At 42.7% G+C, this 21653-nt stretch overlaps 1 protein-coding gene across 9 annotated transcripts in view; it reads right to left on the bottom strand.

The window, feature by feature from the left end:
• Positions 1–5190: 5190 nt before the first annotated feature.
• peli3 (pellino E3 ubiquitin protein ligase family member 3) overlaps positions 5191–21653 on the bottom strand; it is a 41865-nt gene continuing 25402 nt past the window's right edge. For all 9 annotated transcript variants that reach the window (XM_026160939.1, XM_026160943.1, XM_026160926.1 and 6 more), the window contains 4 exons: positions 16217–16318; positions 14511–14726; positions 7746–7934; positions 5191–5954 (listed from right to left, as the gene is read on the bottom strand). In XM_026160939.1, coding sequence (XP_026016724.1) covers positions 5355–5954; positions 7746–7934; positions 14511–14726; positions 16217–16318 — 1107 coding nt within the window. In that variant the 3' untranslated portion in view covers positions 5191–5354. The remainder of the gene's footprint in view (positions 5955–7745; positions 7935–14510; positions 14727–16216; positions 16319–21653) is intronic.

The following is a 21653-nucleotide window of genomic DNA, read 5'->3' as shown; positions in this document are numbered from 1 at the left end:
ACAAAACAGGCGGAGGCAAGATGCAGGCACCCAGGGCATACGTGGTATGCCATAACCAAGTGTCTGGCATAGAGTACAGGAACATCTGCGTTGAGTGTAGCCCGGATGTCCCGAGGTAAAAAACGTGACAGGATTGTCAAGAATGACCGAGTTAAGATCCGGTGGGACTTCCAGATACGGGCAAACTGGTGATGGCTAACCAAGCAGACAGTAGTACCCATAGTGATGCAACTATACCAAATGACAGCAACATCAGGAAGAAGGAACATGAGAAGCTTGAGAAGTACCAAGGGTTGAAAGAAGAACTTGAAAAGATGTGGAGGATGAAGGTAACAGGAGTATTGCACTGTTGCACTTGGTGGACCCAAGCTAGGCGAGTGGCTTCAGCATATCTCAGGAACAACACCTGCAGTCTGTGGCCTAGGTGTTACATGTCCTGTAAATGTTGGCTTGCTGTGCTTCTTAGTATAAAAGGTCTATCATTACGACATGAGAGGAGTCAGACATAATGAAGCTGCAGCCCTGGTGGCGGTGTGAGAGCAACAATTAAAAAAACAGAAATTAAATAGTAAGTAATCTTGCAAATGTTGTGTAAGCTCAGTAAGCCACAGGGCTTAGATGCACTGTTTTACCTTCACCTTGACATTGAAACCCATGATTAAACCTGAGGTTATCTGCTAAGCTTGTAATTGTGCGATTAGTAGGGTACATGCATCTGACTGTGCACACAAAAACATTCATTATGCTTGAGAGGTGATACAAGAAGTAGTTCCTACCATCAATCAGTTCGACAATCCAAATAATATGATTACTTTCCACTGTGTTCCTGTTAATAAATGAATTCACACTGAATTTGTTTCTCTCTCTCGTAAAGCATTTGTTTCAGCTCTTCTTCGTTTTGACGATCTGTAGTTAGTTCTCAGTTTTTGTGCTCTTTAGTTTTGTTTAGCACATTTTCCATTTTGATACTTTGCTTTTTACTGTTAAGCTGGCTGATATTCTGATAACATCAGGTCATTCAGCAAGTTCAGCTTTGAATATTTCAGATATTTTTAAGCATTTCAGGCATTCACAGCATTCACATTGCATTTTACGACAATGTGCTTTATTAGGCCTATTTATGGGCCTTATTACTACTGCACATGTTCATGTTTGTCATATTTCTGAATTCATTATTGATTGATTTAAAGTATATTGAAAAGACAATCACTATGTCCTTCTTAGTGGTTTACTCTTTGTGCACAACTCTTGTTTAACAAATGTAGTATTGCCTGTGAGAAATTAACCTTTTTGTTATTTCCTGTTATTTCTGTATCTGTCAGACAAATCTAATGCCCCAGCAGTTAATGCCCCATAAAGAGCTGTAATTACAAGGAGAACAGTACTATAGTACCACGGTTACCTCAATTTGTATTTGTGTGTGTGTTGGAAACCATGATGGCTCGAGTGTAATTAAAAAAGGAAGTGGGGGCCATTGTGCAGAACAGCCAGCAAACCCACGAGTGGCCTTACATACACCCCATGTGAAGCACGAAACCCCGTCAAAACCACGAGTGTGTGAGTGACGTGCTGCATGAAGGCATGGGTAGGAGGGAGGGCTGGGACAGGTAAGACTGGGAGGTAGAGTACAGTGAACGACTGGTTCAGTAGGCTCCCTTTATACCCCACAACCCGTGATAGCAGGGAGAAGGCCGGCCCGGGGCCAGCGTGTCAACGCCCCGGAGCACCACAGAGTCTGTGGCAGCACCCATCGCACCACCACAAAGAGTGGAGTGTGCAGACGAGTTCCAAGACCTGGGTCACAACATGAGACATCCACTCAGTTACACAAGACACACTGTGAAGGAACGAGACTGGTCTGGGTCCAAGACATAGACAAGTTGTAACATTTATAGTTTCATTACACCCTGTGGACTACACCTCAGCTAGCTCCGTGACATAACAAGTTATACATGTGTAATTACCTCCTTTGGCATGAAGACAGGGGGTGTGGTCAAGTTGGGCGCCACTGGAAACAAAAAGCTAAGCTAACAGAAGAGTTAGTAACGGTTTGACTCATGTGCATGTGATTCTTTAAACATAAAGTTTTCATTCAATAAGATGATAACAGGACTTGCTGGTGATGTTCAACAACAATTTGGCAACATCAAAAAGCAGCCATGTTGCTACAATGTGTCAAACCAGAGCTGTGAATGACTGAGGTTAAAAGAAATATGACGAGTTGAGACCTAAAAAATAGGCTGGTGATGAACAGAAATGGCATCCATCCACTGTAGCAGAGATCACAGCGAGCTGAGTCCCCGTGTCTGAACATGATGAAGTAGAATAGCTGGTGTTTTTTTGTTTTTTACAACTGCAAACAATTAGAAGCAAGCAAACCATTTATTTATACAGCACTTTCAGAACGACTCCCTGCTAAACACAAAGTGCTGTACACTTCACACAGAAATGATACATTGAATAAGTAAAAATAAATTAATTAATTAATTAAAATAAAGATAAAAATATAAAAAAATAAGATGATAATTAAAATGACATTTAAAACAATAAAATGAGCACTTTAGATTAAAACGACAAAATCAGGGTCATGCTGTGTCATATGCCAAAGAGTAAAAATGGGTTTTAAGACGTGTTTCACAAGTGGACAGTGAAGGGGCCTCTCTGATGTGCTGGGGCAGCTTGTTCCACAGATTAGGAGCAGCAGTAGAGAAGGCCCCGCCCCCTCTTGGACCTGGGTGCCTCCAGGAGCAGCTGGTCAGCTGGCCTGAGAAACCTGGGGTCTGAGTAAGGATGCAGAAGCTCAGAGAGGTAAGGTGGGGCAAGACTGTTTAAACATTTAATAACAAACATAAGAATTTTAAAATGAACTCTACGATGTACAGGCAGCCGATGGAGTGACGCGAGGATGGGAGTTATGAGCTCTCTTTTACGAGTTCTGGTTAAAAGTCGTGCAGCAGCATTTTGGAGCAGCTGCAGACGAGAGAGAAGACACCGACTAACTCCAAAATACAGACGTCACAGTAATCCAAACGAGATGAAGTAAAAGCATGGATTACTGTTCAAAATGTGACCTGGATAAATTAGGTCTTAGCTTTGCCAAACGCCTTAAATGATAAAAACTGGACTTGACAGTAGCCCTAATTTGAGTGTCCAACTTCACTGTCCATCCTAAAACCCAGGTTTGTAACAACAGGTTTAAGATACTCTGCCAGGGGTCATGATTCACAACAGGAAGTCATTTACTATTCAGCAACTGAAGGTTTTTAAGATAAAACCACAGGATTGCAATCTGTGGCTTTAAAAGAAAATCAAACAAAAACAGACTTTCTCAGTTTGTTGCCCCTAATAAGGCGTTTAAACACTGCTGATATTGTTGCGTTCTCACTGACTTTGTGACCAATAAGCCACTTTAATCGAGTCCTTTGGTAAAATGTATCATGCCAGGTATTGAAATGGAACTTTTTTATTTTGCTATTATGTATTTGTTTCCTTACTTTTAATTTATCAATTTATCATTATTTATCTCAACTTCACCTTTAACCTTGTTTTTTTTATTTATTGTTTTATATTATTATCACTATTTTATCTTCTTTTTACTTTCTTACTACATTATTTTGTTGTTTGTTCTTCTTACTTAATTATTTGATGAAAAAATTGTTGATATTTGTTTGTACTTTGTTATTACTCTGGTTTCTATATTAATTGATTGTTGGAGCTTAATCTTAAGATTTTTATTTTCATCTATGTGTTTATTATTCCTTTGTCGCCTTGCTGTGATGTAATTGGCCTTCAAGTTTCTCTAATATGGTTAATCATAGTTAATTTATAATTTCTTACTTTTTGACACAAGGCCAAGGATTTGGGGCCCTGTGGGGGAAAACATCCAACTTTGGGCCCCACCACTTTAATATTGCAAACCATGCTGACTCTAAAAATACAATACTGTGCAGAAATTGATCAAAATTTTGCTTCGATGTTTTGATTTTGTGCAAAACTGATGAGATATCTGCAAATCTTGTTTTTTTTTTTTTTTTTACATTTTAATGTTTTTAATAATAACATTATTAGATATATGATGTAGAGATATAGAGAAATTAAAAAGAAATTAAAAGTTACACTAAGTTAACACTCAGATATGTAGTGGCATTTTAAACCATTAATCACAGAATGAATAAATGTGTGGCACCTCGCATCGTGCATTATCAGCATCACACGTTATGCTCCAGACAGCGGGGAAGACAACACTTAAATAACCTGATGTTAAATATGAAAACGTGTTGCTATAGAGGATGTTCACGGATTACTAAAATACGACAAATTAACATTTGAAAAACTCATAAATTGCAATTGAAAAGTGTGGCGCAGCTTGCACATTATGAATGATGCGAGCTGTTTGAAAATTAATAACTACTTCAACAAAACTTAAAATCTAAAATAAAACAATAAATCATCCTTTTTCTTCCTCTCAGGTTGTGGGTCAGCAGCAGGGAAGCCATCGGCTCCAGGTTATCTGTGGAAACATCGAGGTGTTCAAGGGCAGCCGATAGATGTTATCTCTCCAGTGCGTCCCAGGTCTATCCCGGGGCCTCCTCTGGGTAGGACATGCCTGGTCAGAAGACCTTACCCAGGAGGTGACAGCCTAGTGTCCTTTGAACTTAGGGGAGTTGCGGCTCTACTCTGCCCCCTCCGAATGGCTGAGCTCCTGACACTCTAAGGGAGAAGCCCGTCCACCTTCATTTCAGCAACTTTTTCAGTAGCGTTTACAAAACGATCAGGCCTAGATTAACAGATGTATGTTGTTTTCAACAATGCTGCGCTAACTGCTGGCAGACGGCTGCATAACGTTTAGGACAAAATAATTGAAATAATTAAGTATTGGCAAATATGACTTAAATGATCCTTTGGATATCTTTTTAAAATGTAATTTTACAAGGGGCCTCCTGCAATTAGACACAGAGAGAGAACTGTCCAGTTGTCTCTTTTAGGTTAATCATTTCTGTCTTTTTTTTAATCTTAAAAAAAAAAGACTAATAGATTGTTCTGCTGTTTTCTAGAGATCCTGTCAATCATGGACCCTTTTCTCCCTCTGGCGCCCCCTGCTTGTACTGTTTACCAGCTGCATCCTACATGGATGCGAGCAGCAGTCTGGCTATTAGAAGGCTGACACAGGAAAAAAAAGATAAAGACGTGTTGTTTTCAACACAATTTATTTTACATACTCTCCATACACTTCATATTCCGTGTGAAGCCTTGGTATGTACTATTGCAAGTTGCTTTCAGCTTATCATGTCAGCACACACAGTCTTTAGTCAGCAGGTCCTTAGTCAATCTGCCCGCACTGAATTCCCTCAGCTTCAATCAACGGGCCCCTGGAAGATGAGTTTGATGTGGCCCTGCTCTCCTGTCAACCAGGTACCACAGAAAGGGCAGGCAGCATGAAAGGCATGAGTGCCGTGGGGCAATGGGATTTGGCTCCACCCTGCTACTGTCTTTTCTGAGCAAACATGACCACAGGGGCAGAAAGCATGAGTGGGTGGCCCAGCGTCCAGGTACAATCCCCCCTCACAGCCCAACCACAACGGCACGTAGGGGCCTACTCTTCGACACATAGGGCACTCCCTCTCACCTGTGCCGGCAGGTGCTGTGCCTCCGGGGCCGGGGGGCCCTTTTTCTTTCCGGTAGCCCCAGTTGTGGTAGCCGTGTACGTGACCGCAGTTGACATAAACCCAGGGTTGCTTCTTGTCAACAATCTCGCGCTGGGCCAGGCTGGGGAAGGCCAGCGTGTTGAAGCCCACAGGACACTGAGGCCTCGCAGCGTTCAGCTCCTGTCGAAGGCACTCCAGCTGTTTGAGAGTAGGAGTATGCCGCAATCCGGGGGGGGTCCTCCACAGCAAGGTTGCTCCACACAGATCAATCAGTGAACCATCCTGGAGTGTGTTTGACTCATTTTCAACCTTCAGAGCAGAACAGAAAAAGGAAAATGTGAGTGTAGATATGAAGCAAGGAAAGCATCATTATCAGAAACTGAACCAGGCAAAATCATTTTTCGTATTCCTGGAATTTTGGGAATTTTCTTAAACTAGAAAAACTCTTACACTTCTATGCCACCACACAATGGGTTCAAGGGTTCAAGGTTCAAGGGATGTAGCAATCTATGGAGTGTACAGCATTGGAGCAGCGGTCCCCAATCCCCGGGTTGGGGACCAGTACCGGTCTGTGAGTTGTTTGTACCGGTCTGTGAGAGTTGAGGCTCGGGTGTAAAATTTAGGGTTTTCAGGATTTTATCATCTTTTCCTGTGTTGTAGTTGTGTGTCTTATTTTGAAAGAAATATTTACACGTTACCATAGCGACCAAAAAGCATTATGATGTTGCTCTCAGTGTTGTTGGCGCATTTCAGGAGGAAGCTGCTAATAAAGTTACACAGTGAATTCAGATTTATTATTATATTTACAAAGTACCACAGTTTTTGTCTCGGTCATATCATGTTGTTGCATTTATCCGCGACACCTTAAAGGCCGCTCCGTAAAAAAATTGTCTGACGTTAAACCGTGGCGTAGAAAAGGTTGGAGACCGCTGATGTGTAGAACCAGACAGCAGCTTTGTTTGTTTATGTCTCGACGAAGCAACAAGTCAGCAGATGTCTGAACACAGGCAGAAAAAAATATTCAGTCACATTTAAATTTATTTACTCAAAAGACAAAGAAAACTCTGTGTTTATGCATTTATTGTTTTTATATTTGCATCTTTCTTTCAATGCGCTAAGAATAAATACTTCCTAGTTTGACTATTTCCATTATTTCTAATGCTGCTCTAAGGTCACCGTCCTTAAGCTGCAGTTCGTCTTTGACTGCTTTACTTAACTTGTACACCTTCTGTGATCATTTCGATTATTAGATTAGCTTTTATATTAGATTATTTAGATTTAGATTATTCAGCAGGCCCCAGAAATGGACTGAAAAATAAGATTTCATTCATCATTACAGGATGGTGTGCAGCCAACAGCTTGAATGTTTCAAACAAAGGAAGTAGTGGTGAATTATGACACTGTGTTCGTCCAGCTTTGGTCTATTTCCTCAGAACGCTTTTCTTTGTAAATCAGCTGAAACTGTTACTGGAGTTAAAATCATCCACATGCTGGGAAAAACTGGATGTTTATCCTGGGCCAAGAAATGTTTGTATAAAGTCAACCAAGACCTAAATTTAAGTTTAGTTTAGTTTAAGTCGAGTTCGTTATTCGACTCGATATTTCTGTGATGACAGAGAAACCAACCAAATCATTGCCTCCTAATTAAATGTCAGAGAGACTGTGCTGTACGACTGTATACTGAGTATACTGACATTTTTCTTTTCTTTTGTTTGGTCCTTGTGGCTACGGGCCTTTACATGGGCTTTACATTATTGCACGGTTTAAAGAATAGTGTGCAGTTTAACTGCAGCTCAGCAACACGAAATCCCATTTAAAGAATTGCACTCAAACACACATCAGGAGCTAATACTGCTGAGAGGACGTCTTTCCTCCTTTTTGAAATATTAATAAAAAAAACATAACAGGATCTTTAAATACAGACTCTTTAAATACAGACTCTTTAAATACAGTTATTCGTAGCTTTTGATATTGTTTAGCTTTGCAGTCTGTGATGAATCAATCATCAAAAGAAAGCCCTGCAATTTTAAGTCAGGCTCAGTAGTTTGGACACTTGTATCCACATGAAGTCTGCATGAAACACATCAGCTGCTTTCTTACCAGTTTTCCTCTCTGCTGGGCTGAGCGTGTCTCCCTCAGTGCAAAGACATTGCCACAGACTGAGATTTCTCTCCAGACCCCAGGAGCCGGCTCAGACACAAACTCGCCCGCTGGGTGCATGACCAGCACACCATTGGTAGTCAGACCATCCATCAGGCCGTCTGATGTTCTCCATTTGGCAGCCCGCTCCTTAGATTCCCCACATGGACACACACAGAGCAGGCAGATATTCAGGTTAACGTGAAGACTGTGAGGTGCTGGAGGCCGTTGTTAGAGATGGTTAGTAAGGAAGCAGCTATGGCTGCGTTTGCCTTCTGCTAGCTCAGTGTAGACCAGTGCACTGACTAAAGCACAGAGATGCTGGCTTTGATGATGACTTTGAAAAGCACACTAAGAGTTCCTAACTTAAAACTATTTTACATACAATAAAAATAACCTTTATTAAGCATAAAGGGCTGCGTTCCTCATTCTGACTGTAATTTAGCTTAGAAAGGCTTTTGTGGACTTGAAAACAAAATATTTCTGTTTATTTTTCACTAAAAACATCACAGTAAGATGCATGAAACAGGTCGTAGATCATGTTTAACCTAATGTAAATTTATCCCAATACAAACTATGATCAGGTCTCTGTTTCATATTTCGTGGAGTTTCATAATTTTCTATTTACACAGGTTAGTGTCATTGGGCCTCATTTATATTTACAGTGCATAATCTGGCTAAAAACAGACAGAAATGAAGAGCGTACCAAAGTAAATCAAGCTCTTTCTCCTTTCACCCCACACAGCGCTTACATAAAGCTCCTCACCTATTGGCATCCAGCCTTTACGTCACTGCCACAGTCGGCTGTTGTCAAAGCTGCGCTTGTTTCACAGCTCATCAGAAACTAGGGGTGCGTTCCAAAAGTACCTCCTGTGTCCTATTCCTAACCTCTTTTAGTGGATAGGAGAATCAATATGGACTTAGGAAAAGAGAACAGCCAGATGTTACGCCAGATGTCCGCTGTGTTGAAAGTAAAATATAGAATAGAATAAAATAGAATAGGCCTTTATTGGGTGCTCCACACCAGTTGCTTTGGCCTCTGTCACATTCTGTACACACAGGACAGCCTGAGTGAAGGTCTCCAGCTCCTGCTCTCCAAAGATGGACCAGTCTGTGAGATCAACACAGTCCTAGAGCTGGAGGAGAGCATGGCCATGTTTTAATGGCCCAGGTGTTTGGAGGGGTTTGTTTCCTTAGGGGGTGCAGGCAGGGATACAGTAGGTGGACTACAAAATGTGCACACTTGCCACAGCGTGTTCTAACAACAGTGTTTTATGGAGGTAAATAAAACACAGAACAGCCTGTGAAAAATATTACTTTAATATAAATGTTGGCATTTTAAAGAAAAAGTAACATTTAGGGCCTGATTTATGCCTGACTTAGACTTCTGCAGGAAATCTACTTATGATGTAACCTTCCTTCAGTTGTTGCTGCGTCGACCAAACCTGCAGTTACAGTTCTGGTGAAGTGCACTTCGGGTTAAGTGGACGGTCAGGACGCAGGGTTGTGATGTTGTAAGTTACCATGTAGATTCTACACTATGTCCATCCGTTTAAATATATTAGTTATCCCTGATCTCATCTTATCATATCTCAAATGTTATCTTTAATTAAAAGTGACTTTTATTATTGTAGATGTCAGATTATGTTACGTTGTCCTTTTTCCTCCTGTGTCTGCTCTTTCTGCTCTTCCAAAGACAGACGACCAGGAAGCCTGCAGGACCCGAGGGCGTGTCCCCCTCCTGCCTGAAAGTCTGTGCTGATCAACCATTTTCAGCTGCATCTTTAACTGGTCTCTGGATTTGTATCCATCATCCCAAAGAAATCCACCATGATACGATTAAATGACTACAGGCCTGGCGCCCTGACGTTTGTGGTTATGAAGTCTTTTGAAAGAGTGGTGTTGAGCCACCTGAGGGACATCACAGACCCCCTGTTTGTCCAGTTTGCCTACTGGGCAAACAGACTGGCCAAGGATGCAGGACTATGTCCTGCAACACCTCGACCAACCTGGGATATAAGCCATTATGTCTTGGCCTTCAGGTTAACCTTTAATCCTCCACTGAAAGCTCCCCAGTTTACTGTGCCCGTCTCCACCTATCAGTGGATTACCAGCTTCCTGATGGACAGGCAGCAGCAGGTGAGGCTGAGGAGCATTTCAGCCTGTCCCAGGGGTGTGCTCTCTCCCTGCTGCTCTTCTCCCTCTACACTAATGACTGCGCCTCCGGAGAGCCATCTATCATTCTCCTGAAGTTAGTGGCTGACGCCAGCATCATTGTTCTGATCCAGAATGGTGACGAGTCTGTGTACCGATGGGAGGTGGACTGGTGCAGTCAGAAGTAGGGATGGGTATCGTTTAGGTTTTATCCGATACCGGTGCCAAATCGGTACTTTTGAAACGGTGCCGGTGCTCAAACTGGTGCTTAAAGAATGGAGAACACAAACTTTGTCCAAAAACCTCTCATGTTCAGCTGTTTTTTGTAAAAAGATAACAATGTTAGCCTTTTCTGCAGCTATGGGGCATACATGGTATCACTCTTGGCTGGAAGCAGTGCTTAAACAATGGAAAAAACACAAACTTTGTCCAAAAACCTCTCATGTTTAACTGTTTTCCTCTTTTTCTTTGGTCATTTTAGCCTTTTTGGCCAGGGTGAAGGGAGTATCTGCCATCAAACAAGAAGACAGCCGCATGTAGCTATGATGATGTTTGCTAGTTCACCTTACATGCATTAATGTAATAACGTGGTTAGCCTACTCAACGTAAATTACACACGAACAACATTAAGCTACACACGCAGAGAAGAACGGCTGCTGCTGCATCATCATCCGTCATCCTTTCTGCTACACTGGCAGGGCTAGGGGCCAGGACTCTTCGTGTTTTTGGGGGATGTTGCATAACAGCCAACCCACCCGCAGTAGATGTGCTCGGTGTGAGGTCTCGCAGCAAGCTATCAAATACGGCGCATTTCTGGGCTTTAAAAAAAACGCTATGCGTCGCCAGGTGTTTCATCGGATTTGAGGTGTTACCTCCTTTGACAGTATCACAGTATCAGCTTAAAGCACTTGTTGCTGCTGAGTTTGCATATTTTGCTGTGAAGTACAGCCAGACTTTTGACCGCTTCGCCTTGGGCATTTTTAATCTGTAGCTCTGCTCTAACAGAACGTACGTACCTGGCCCCGCCTACTATCCTCGGAAACGTAAAATGATTGGCTAGAAGTGTATCACAGCTCAGGAAAAAAAGCACCGAAATAAATGTGCGCTGCTTTTCGGTCTGGTTACCACCGTTTATGTCAGAACGACACCGGTACCCATCCCTAGTCAGAAGTACTTGGAGCTGAGCCTGTTCAAGACTGTGGAGATGACCATGGACTTTCTGAGAAACCTTCCCACCATCATCGTCTTATCATCCTCAAAAATACTCTCACTTCAGATTCCTGGGATCTGCCTTTACACACAATCTGGTCCTCACATATAGAGTCTGTCGGGATGAAGGCCCAGCAGAGGTTATACGCACTGCAACTCGGAGTTCAACCTGCCACAGGAGCTGCTGTTCCTCTGCTACACTGTCATCATATATGAGACCATTAACAGGTGCCTGTGCCACTTTTGTTTTAACTATGTTGTTTATTTCTTGTTTATTTGTATTCTTTATCACCTGCTGTAACACAACAATTTCCCCGTGGGATGAATAAACTCTCTCTCTCTATCTAGCTGGTCGAGTCAATACAACCTAAATTAAATGACTGTAGATTTCTTTCCTTCATAATATTTTCAAGTCCACAATCAACAGCCGCTTCATGAATGTAAATATGCACAACAACAAGGCGCAAACTAGGTGTTACACTCAAAACAGGAAGGCCAAATTAGACTGTGGTGGGGCGTGGCCTGCGGTGCCGTGCAGGGAGGGCGGGCGCACCTGCACGGCATCCTTAATCACGCCCAGTTAAAAACACGGGGACTCAGGTTGGGGTGTTGTGATGTAAATAAAATAGCTCAAAACACTGATCCCTGGACCCGCTGTGCCTTATTCACTCCACATAGACGTTGCCAGAAAACATTTAAAGCCTCCTTAGGCTTGGAAAAAAAATTCTTTGGACAGATGAAACAAACTTGTACCACAATGATGGAGAAGGATAGGAAGTAGATTCAGATTCATACATCTTCATCTGCCAAACACAGTGGAGACAGTGTTATGACATGGATCGTCTCCAAAGGTTGATCCTGTTCATCTGGACGTAGCGTTTTGTGGGAGAAACGTTTCGTCATCATCCAGGTGACTCCTTCAGTCTCAGCTGACTGCAGCTTTCAATCTTATAAACAGGACATTTGCATAATGACTGAAACCAGCCCACTGAAGGAACAATGGGCTGGGAGGTCAGTTCCTTAATCTTAATTATGCAGATTCTCATGACCACTGATCAACAACCACTGATCTTTTGGAGATTTACTTACCTGGATGATTGAGCGTGCATTATCATAACATGGATTGTATGGCTGACAGTGAAACTAGATTCAGTGTTTATGTTACTGCTGATTAAAGAAGCAGGATGAATTCTGAAGTGTGCAGGGCTATAATCTCTGGTCAGGCTTTGCTAAATGCTAAAAAGGTGCTTTAAGTGACTTTGAATGTGGCACGTTGGTCGGTGCCAGAAGTGTTTGGTCTAATTATTTCTGAAACTGCTGACCTGCACATCCATCTCCGCTTACAGAGAAATGAGAAAAAATCCAGTTAGCAGCAATACTGGCTGAAAATATCTTGTTGATGCCAGAGGTCAGACGGGACTAACCACACAGCTTTGATCTGACGGAAAGGCAACAGTAACAAACAACAAAGCTGCTAAATATGAATGAAAAGACAACATCTGCTCCGTACAATATTATACATCTGTGTTGTGTAAAGCGCTTTGAGTGCTCAGAGTAGAAAAGCAGTCCAGAAATTTAGTTCTGATAGCCACGTTGTCAGGGCTGTCAATCTTATTATCATTCCTCGGTACTCTTAGCACAGAGGTGTCACATTTTAAATTGTCCCCCCCTGCTTCTGCTACGGTTCTTAAGATTATCAACATTTAGAAAGGAAGGAATATTTCAAATACCGTACGGGAACTAACAGCCGGAGGCTAATTTGAAAAAATATCCCCAGATAGCTCATATCTGGGTTTATATATTGTAGAAGTCAGATTTCCCACCAACTGTCTCAGACTTGCAGTTAATTTAGAATTAATTAAGTTAACATGCATATCTTTGAGGGTGAGAACACACCCAGAGATATAAAAAGTGGTTTAGTTGGTGAACTTATCCACAGGTTTGCAGACTACGTGTTTAGGGAGTCAAAGGCACCAGTGTCTGATGAGTCCGGAGTAGAAAACTGTTGTATGTAACCATAACATGTATAGATTATTTCATTTGGTGAGTACAGTATTATAAAAAAATGAAGAAAAGCCTGCAAGCTAGTTCAGGCAAACTACTTGCTATACTGTCTCTTCCTGTCACATCCGAAAACAAATGGTGTTCAAATGCAGGATTTCACTTAGCGCAGAGAGACTGTAACTGTTTCAGAAACCTCCTTTAAACCTAGTATTAGTTACTAGTTACTGATGAAGGGAAAAGCAGAAGGACACTATGTTGCTTTTCAATACTTTAGCCTGGCTGACAAAGAGTCGCAGCACGTTTGAGCATCGTTTTGCTTTAGCAGTAGTGATGACTTCAGTAACTTTGTAACCACGGCCGTCTCGAGTCACACATCTGTTAACAAGTCAAACTGCTTCAGAAACTGCTGATACTTTACAGACCACTTCTCTCCCGTTGATCTCTGTGGGCTACTTTATGCAGACTGCCGCTAAATGCACAAGACCCCATCCCTGTAAAACTCTTTAAAAAAGTTCTGCCTCTAAATAAAGCGGAGATGAGTTTGTTGTTATTAATAAGTTAGGTACCACAGGTTTATAAGGTAGATATAATTAAGCTGTTTGAAAAAGTTGATCTAAATGGGCTCTGTGATCGTTTGCATAATTTCAGTCTGGATTCACAGCGCAGAAACAACACAGTGATCTTGGTATCAGACAGTGGACTGATATCTGTGCTTGGCCCAACAGACCTTATTGCAGCTCTCAATACTTTACATGGGACAGAGCCTTTAACTCTCTGTCCCATGAGACCAGCCACAGGAGAGGAGAAAGACGTCCTCTCCACTTTTAATTGCAGGATTTAAACTTCCCACTATTATAGTCAGACCATTCATGCTGCAAAATATGCTGCTGCTGCCCTGCATCACTGTCTGCTGATGTTGTCTGCAGGGAGTGATGAACTCAGCTGTAAGACACTAAACACAGCACCGAATATTAATTTGGATCAGAAATGTTATAATATGTGATCTGTTTACTGACTAAAGATTAAACACATGACCAAAGTCTCTTTCATAACTCATGAGTAACAACTATTAACTCCCACACACACGCACACACACGCACGCACGCACGCACGCACGCACGCACACACACACGCACACACACACACACACGCACACACACACGCACACACACACGCACACACACACCCCTTCACGTTTTCATGCAGCTCCATCACATGAACAGACATGCATTCTTGCAGCTCTGATGTCACACGTGGGTGGAACAACCACATCCCTTCTGTCAAACTACCGTGGTTGCTATGGTTACCAGTGGCGCGTACCAAGCGATGCCTGTCACCCACGTGGGAGGGAACACTCACCCCCAGGAAGATGTTCTTGGAAGAGTCAAAGCCAGCGGCGTAGATGCGAGCGGTGTAGGGAGCGCTGCGCTCACACATGATGCGGCAGGCGTATCGTGAGATGGTGCTCTGAACTGATTGGCCTCCGCCCTCCCCCACCGCACCCCCAACTTGACCACTGCTGCCGGCTGTGTCCGTCACCACAAAATCAATCATGCTTTCTGTGGACCGGCCAATCTGAGAGAACCGAGAGAGAGAGGGCCCACTGAGACCATACAAAGACATGCTGAGCACAAACACTCCAGTGCAGTCTTATTGTGCATGTTTTAGAAATATGTGCAATTATTTGCATACAAGCATCAGTCGGGTGAAGAATCCTCTAGAAGATAATCATATGTTCCAGCTGATTTTTTCTTTCTTCAGTTTCTGTCAGCTGTGTGATTTTAGTAAAACTTTATAGACCTCACTGTGTAAAGGAAGAACAGGCCAACAACCTGGCCCTACAATAATAGCAAGACTGAATTGATTTACTTAGTTGCCAGGCAGATGTGGAAAGTGTAACACCAGCACAAAGATGATTATTCTGAAAAATGGTGAGACCTGGATTAACCAATAAGAATGGGTCCATACGTTTTGAATGGCAGAAGCCAGTTTTCAGTAACATTTGACCAAATACATAAAGTAGTACAACACTTGTGATTAGTGATTTCACTTTGACCGCTCTGAGTAGAAAAGCACCACACGAGAACCAATCAAGTCCATGTACAACGGACACGCCTCTGTGTTTACTATGTGGTGCTGCATTTTGACTATCAACAAAGTGAGAGTCAACGAACAAAATGCTTTCGAGCCTGGCTCGTGCATGTTTTAATTATAAAAAGAACAATGTGTGACAGGAACAGTATTTTAATAGTTACTGGAACCAGGCTGTACCACACAAAAGGTCAAACATGCAGACTTTTTTGTGTGTTATTCAGAAGGAGCAGGGACTCCACTCATGGATCTGACCCTTAAATAGAGAACAGTGGAGCCCTGGCTTTGTTTGGGTCTTCTTCATACGAGAAGGTGGCTGGAAAACAACTGCAAGCTGCTGAGGGCACACAGGTCTGACTGCAGACTGGAAAACAACTGCTGCTGGTTTTACAGCTTTATGTTGATCTACAACAACTGCTTTAAAGTCTGAAGCAGAAAAACAAAAAATATTAGTTTAATTTTGTAAATATGTGATATTTAGGTCAATCAGTGACAAAGAACATCGGAGAATGTTGTCATCTTTAAACCTTTTCATCCTGAGAGACATAAATAAGCTTGAATAAAGGCTTGTAGCCATTATTAAACCTCGATTATCCTTTGATTTGTCATACTGTTACTCGGTATGAAAGGTCCAAGTTTAAATAAATATCATCAAATTTCAGCTTATGTTTTTACAGTTACTATTTTCCTTTTCATATTCTTCCTCGAGCTAAGACTATCTGAGGGTAGGTGTTCAACAGCTAACAGATTTCACCCCGACCAGTGTCCAGTGGTACGGCTCTGTCTTCTGTTTGTGGTACGTTGTTATAATATTTTACACGATTTTTTACTGTCCAGTGTCTTTTTCCACAACAGGAAACAAAACTAAAATGTTGAATTGGCAACCACACACGTGTGTGTGTGTGTGTGTGTGTGTGTGTGTGTGTGTGTGTGTGTGTGTGTGTGTGTGTGTGTGTGTGTGTGTAGACACTGACCTGAAACATATCTGTGTTGGTGTCATGGGTGTATTCCACAATTACAGAGTGGCTCCGTGACAGTGTGTAGGAGATGCTGTGCTGGCTTTTGTTGCTGAGTGCCTGCCAAAGGAAAACAGATTATACATCAACCACATCACATCACTGACCTCCAGAAAATCTACTTGGAGAGCATTTTCTATTTTTAAAGACAACAACAGCACTTGGATTTATATAGGTGTTTTTTGTAAATACTAATCATAATATTAACAACAACACAGACAGCATCTATCCTCAATGTCTTACTGTCAATGTGACAGCACGGTGTGTTTTTTTTACATTATTAATGCAGCCATTAACCATGTTCTAAAGGCAGATTTAAATATTAACCATTACATATAAATTTTGCTTTTGCAACTTATTTGGTTTTGATCACAGAGTTGAGCATTCAAAGCTTCCCTCTTAGTTTTACTTGCACAGATGAGAAATACGACTCCGTTAGCTCAGGTTAGTAAGGTTATTAAAGACTGTTAAATAAATAGCCCGTAGCCATGGCAGCTGAAGTTTTAAGGCTTTGGCAGAGTGATGAGGTTAAAACTAGAAACAGTTTTTTTCTTTCTCTTCGCTAATGAGGAGTCCAAGTCTAATGAGGTCTTTTTGGCCTAAAGTAGTAGTTTGCTGTTTGTACAAGACCGAACATGAAAAACTTTAATTGTATATAAATAATTGTATATTTTTAATGAAAGAGCCAATGACCTGTAAGCTATTAATCGCGTGAAAGAGTCAGTGGAATTAATCCACTATGAAAGTAAAGAAGTGAAAAAAAATATGAAACTATCAAGAGAGTCAATAACATTGAGCTAAAAAAATGGAAAGCAAGATACTTGAATTATCATGTATCAAAGATGCCAGGACCTATGCCTATAGGGCTCCCAAACCTGGAGCATCTGTGCTTTAATGAAGACCTGTGCCCAGATGACCATCAAAGAAGAATTGCACTGGTTGAGAAAACTTGAAAAGCAGGGAAATGGCCCCAAACCTCACCTCACTGAAGCAGGAGGGAAAAGAAAAGAGCTTCAACTTCTCGGATAATATGTAATTTCAAGGTGGTGCATACGTTACATAACTCCCATTTGGGGGTCTCCAGGTTACTGTATTGATCTCATTAGTGTTGCTCAATAATTGTTACATTAAATCTTGCCAACGTTTGCTATTATTGCTCGCTAGTTCTTAATGCATTAAGCTACCATTTACAGAAGCAATCCAAACGTAAAAATAATCACTTTTAAATCTCAAGACACATAACCAAAAAACCCCGCATATTTCAAAATGCAAAACAATTTGAAAACCAGCTTTTGCCCAATTTAAGAAACTCATTCTCTACTAAGTGAGACTAGTTTTTTGTAAAAAAGGGAGGGAGATGTAATCTTGCTGTATCTATGTCCTTTTCTATATCTATTTCTATATTCTTAGGATTGTGCAATCGAAGCATGATCATCATCACGCAGCGCCTCTACTCAAGACCTGTGCAATATCAGCTTCAACAGAGACCCAGACATTTAGGTGGGTCGAGAAGGAGGTTTTTGAAAATGAAATGAAATTTTCCAACACAAATAACTTGACAGATGTTGGTTTCTTTGTGCTCAGAGTTTGAGTCCAGTTTCCTTAGAAAGAGCTCACCAGGAAGACACAGACGGCGCTTCCTTTGCACAACATGTAAGGTCATCATACATAGTTTCAGAGCGCCACTGTATAACAATACTAAACAATAACTCAAAATAATTACAAGGGGTTTAGTAGCCCTGTATTTCACATGGGTTACAGTCATATGACCTCCCAACCTGAATGCTGGTAATAAACAATGCAGAATTTATTGGAAATTGCAGTACCTGGCAGAAAGTGTCTGAATCCTGACAAGGAATGAACACTAGAATAACTTTATTTAAAATTATATTACATAAATGTCTTAACAGTACCCCTCCACGAATCGCTATCTTATCGTGGTGGAGGGGCTTGTGTGTCCCAGGGATCCCAGGGGCTATGTTGTCTGGCTTTTGCCCCCTGGTAGGGTCTCCCATGGCAAATTGGTCCTGGTTGAGGGACCAGACAAAAATCGATTCAGAAGACCTCTATGAGTGCACGATCAAGGGAACACTGCCTGGGATAGGTTGACTGGAGCCCCGCCCTAGAGCCAGCCCTGGGGAGGATGCCCGAGGGTGAGCATCTGGTGGCCGCACCTAAAGGGACATAGGCCCATCGTCCTGCAAGCCCACCACCCGCAGGAGGCGCCACAGTGATGGGTGGAATCTGTGGTCCTGTCCTCTGTTGTGCACCTTCTTCCTGTTTTGTATATACTCCTCTTGTTTGTTATTAATTCTTGCTGTCCTACTATTAATATCTTTATACCATGTACAGCTGGTGTGGAGCCCACCAAACTCTTATGACAAGGAAAACTTCGTCGCTGTTCCGGGTCGCCGGTAAGGTTCCAAGAAGAGATGGGCAGTCAGGCGTTACAAGCAATGCGTTACTGTAATCTGATTACTTTTTTCAAATAACGAGTAAAGCAAGGTATTACTATTGCAAAAAAGGTAATTAGATTACTGTTACTTTCCCGTTAGCACACGGTGTTACTGCGTTACTAAACCTTGATTTTGTTTGCGAGAGTGTCTCATGACAGTGACGTAAGCGAGTGTGACGTTCGTGGCAACAGCTGTGTGCAGCTCAAAAATGGATAATGTAACGAGTGCAGGAGAGAGTATGAGCGTGCAGTGTTTAAAGCGTGGAAGTACTGACGTTACTTTGAGTTTGATTCCATAAAAAGTGACAAAAACATTAGTGTCTGCTGTTCACTGCGTGGGAAGAAAACTTCTTTTTACAGCAAAAAAATACAGAAACTTTCGAGCAAGCACCAAGTGTGCTGCCACGGGAATGTGAAATTCACAGAGAAACTCCCGGATCCCTCCACCGACATGACCGCCGCGGCACACCTGCACCAGGGCAAACCTCCGCCTGCCCCACTCCTGCTAAACAGGTGAAAATAGAGCAACAGGACCGCTGAGTCTTTCATTTTATTTATTTTCTGCTGTGTTTTACTTGCATCTATTTGAAAGAGTGAGTGTAAACACAACAACATATTTTATTTATGCAGGAAATGGGTTTAAATGGTAAACAAATTTATTCCAGTCAGAGAATGTTGCATATAATTTAATTTTTGCTTGATGCATAAAGTTAAAAGATTAAAACTAATAAAACAAGTTTTAAATGTTTTCATTTGATTACATTTTATATGATTGATAATGCAGAAAAAGTAGAATTGCTTTATTACCTATTCATATTTTTAAAAAGTAACTAAGTAACTAATTGCTTTTGAAAATAAATAATCAGCAAAGTAACGGGATTACTTTTTAGGGGAAATAATCAGTAATTAGTTACTGATTACTTTTTCAAGTAACTTGACCAACACTAGTTCCAAGGCAGGTATACTCCATGCTATGGTGGCTTTGGGCTGTAGGCAGACCCTGGTCCACTAAACCCTGGTTCCCCCAGGCGCACTGCTGGGCACAGAGCGGGTGGAGGTTAGGTGTGTGTGTGGGGACATTCATAAACATCCCTTGGTTCTGGTGAAAATTAGGGTATAAGTGAAAAACGCATAGACTGACAGCTGTGGCCCAGAGAGTGGATGTTGCTGTGTTGCAACAGTGATTTACAGATGTGTTCTCTACTTTGCCCGGCTGTATGAATCTGGTGTGCAGCCTGGTGTGACGGTGTGTTCACGGCCCCACAGGTTACCTGAGCACAAGACACAAACTGTGTAAAAGGAATTGGCTGAAATGCTGAAGCTGGGAGTAATAGAAGCCCCATAGTTCTTGGAATAAAGAGAGATGGGTCTATATGGTTCTGTGTTGACTACCACAAGGTGAACGAAGTCTCACAGTTTGATGCCAATCCCATGTCCCGGGTCAATGAGCTCCTGGACTGGTTTGGCACTGCTGTTTGTTTTATGATGCTGGATTTAACCAAGGGCTACTGGAGGTATGGGTCGTGCCAATTCCTCACTCTTCAGTTCAGCTTGCTCTGAGCCACTTTCCAGCACCTCATGGTGCTACGTCCACACACTGGAGCTGCTGCTGCCTACCTAGATGTCCGTGACGCATGCAGGGCTCACGGCCAACCCAAAGAAGTGCGCTGTTGGACGGAGGGAGTTACAGTGTTTGGGGTACCACTTTGGAGGCTGGCTGATGCAAAGATGGAAAAACAGCCATTTCAGCCTGCCTGCGTCCCAAGACAAAAAAGGAGGGGAGGCGGTTCTTCGGGCTTTTCAAATAAAAAAGCATGCCTAATATGGTGTTTGGGCATAATGGTCCCATTAATAAACACCTCAAATGCAGGACACTGGTCAAAAACTGAGGGGGAAGGTAAATATCAGTGGGCTCCACCTTTAAAACCGTTCATGTTGTCATGGTTCTGACCCAGTGTTTTGAGTTTTCTTGTTTTATTATTTCAGGTTGATTTATTAGTTTTGACTTGATTCTGTTTGACTTCCTCGTCCGTTTAGGTTCCCGTTGTGTCTTTGTCCTCTGTGTCCCTCTCTGTGTGTTTGTTTATGTGCCTGTGTGTGTCCTTGTGTCTCGTGTCCCCTTTCTGACCCCTTGTTCTTCTCGTGTTCATTCCATGCCTCCACTGTCTGGAAACTTTGTCCATGTTTCCATCATTTCTTTCCCTCAACCTCTCTCGCTCCCTTGTGCTCCCTCACTCTCTCTCGCTCCCTCTCCTGTGCTCCCTCGCTCTCTCTCGCCCCCTCTCCTGTGCTCCCTCGCCCTCTCTCGCCCCCTCTTGTGCTCCCTTGCCCTCTCTCGTCCCCTCTCTCTCTCGCCCTCTCTCGTCCCCTCTCCCTCTCTTGTGCTCCCTCGCCCTCTCTTGCCCTCTCTCTCCTCTCTCTCTCTCTTGTGCTCCCTCGCCCTCTCTCGCCCCCTCTTGTGCTCCCTCGCCCTCTCTCGTCCTCTCTCGTCCCCTCTGCCTCTCTTGTGCTCCCTCTCTTGTGCTCCCTCGCCCACTCTTGCCCTCTCTCATCCCCTCTCTCTCTCGCCCTCTCTCGTCCCCTCTCCCTCTCTTGTGCTCCCTCGCCCTCTCTTGCCCTCTCTCTCCTCTCTCTCTCTCGTGCTCCCTCGCCCTCTCTCGCCCCCTCTTGTGCTCCCTCGCCCTCTCTCGTCCTCTCTCGTCCTCTCTCGTCCCCTCTGCCTCTCTTGTGCTCCCTCTCTTGTGCTCCCTCGCCCACTCTTGCCCTCTCTTGTCCCCTCTCCCTCTCTCGCCCTCTCTCGCCCCCTCTCCCTCTCTTTTGCCTCCTCTGTCTCGTCGTGTCTGATTAGCTCCAGCTGTGTTTCCCTCCCATTTCTCGTTCCCTCATGATCCCTTGTGTATTTAACCAGCAGAAGGTGAAACTGATCAATAAGCCCTTCTG

This window comes from Astatotilapia calliptera, chromosome 3, assembly GCF_900246225.1.
Source record: "Astatotilapia calliptera chromosome 3, fAstCal1.2, whole genome shotgun sequence".
NCBI classification, from domain to species: Eukaryota; Metazoa; Chordata; class Actinopteri; order Cichliformes; family Cichlidae; genus Astatotilapia; species Astatotilapia calliptera.
Note: the sequence above shows the minus strand (reverse complement) of the source record. Positions and strands in the feature narration are given on the sequence as shown.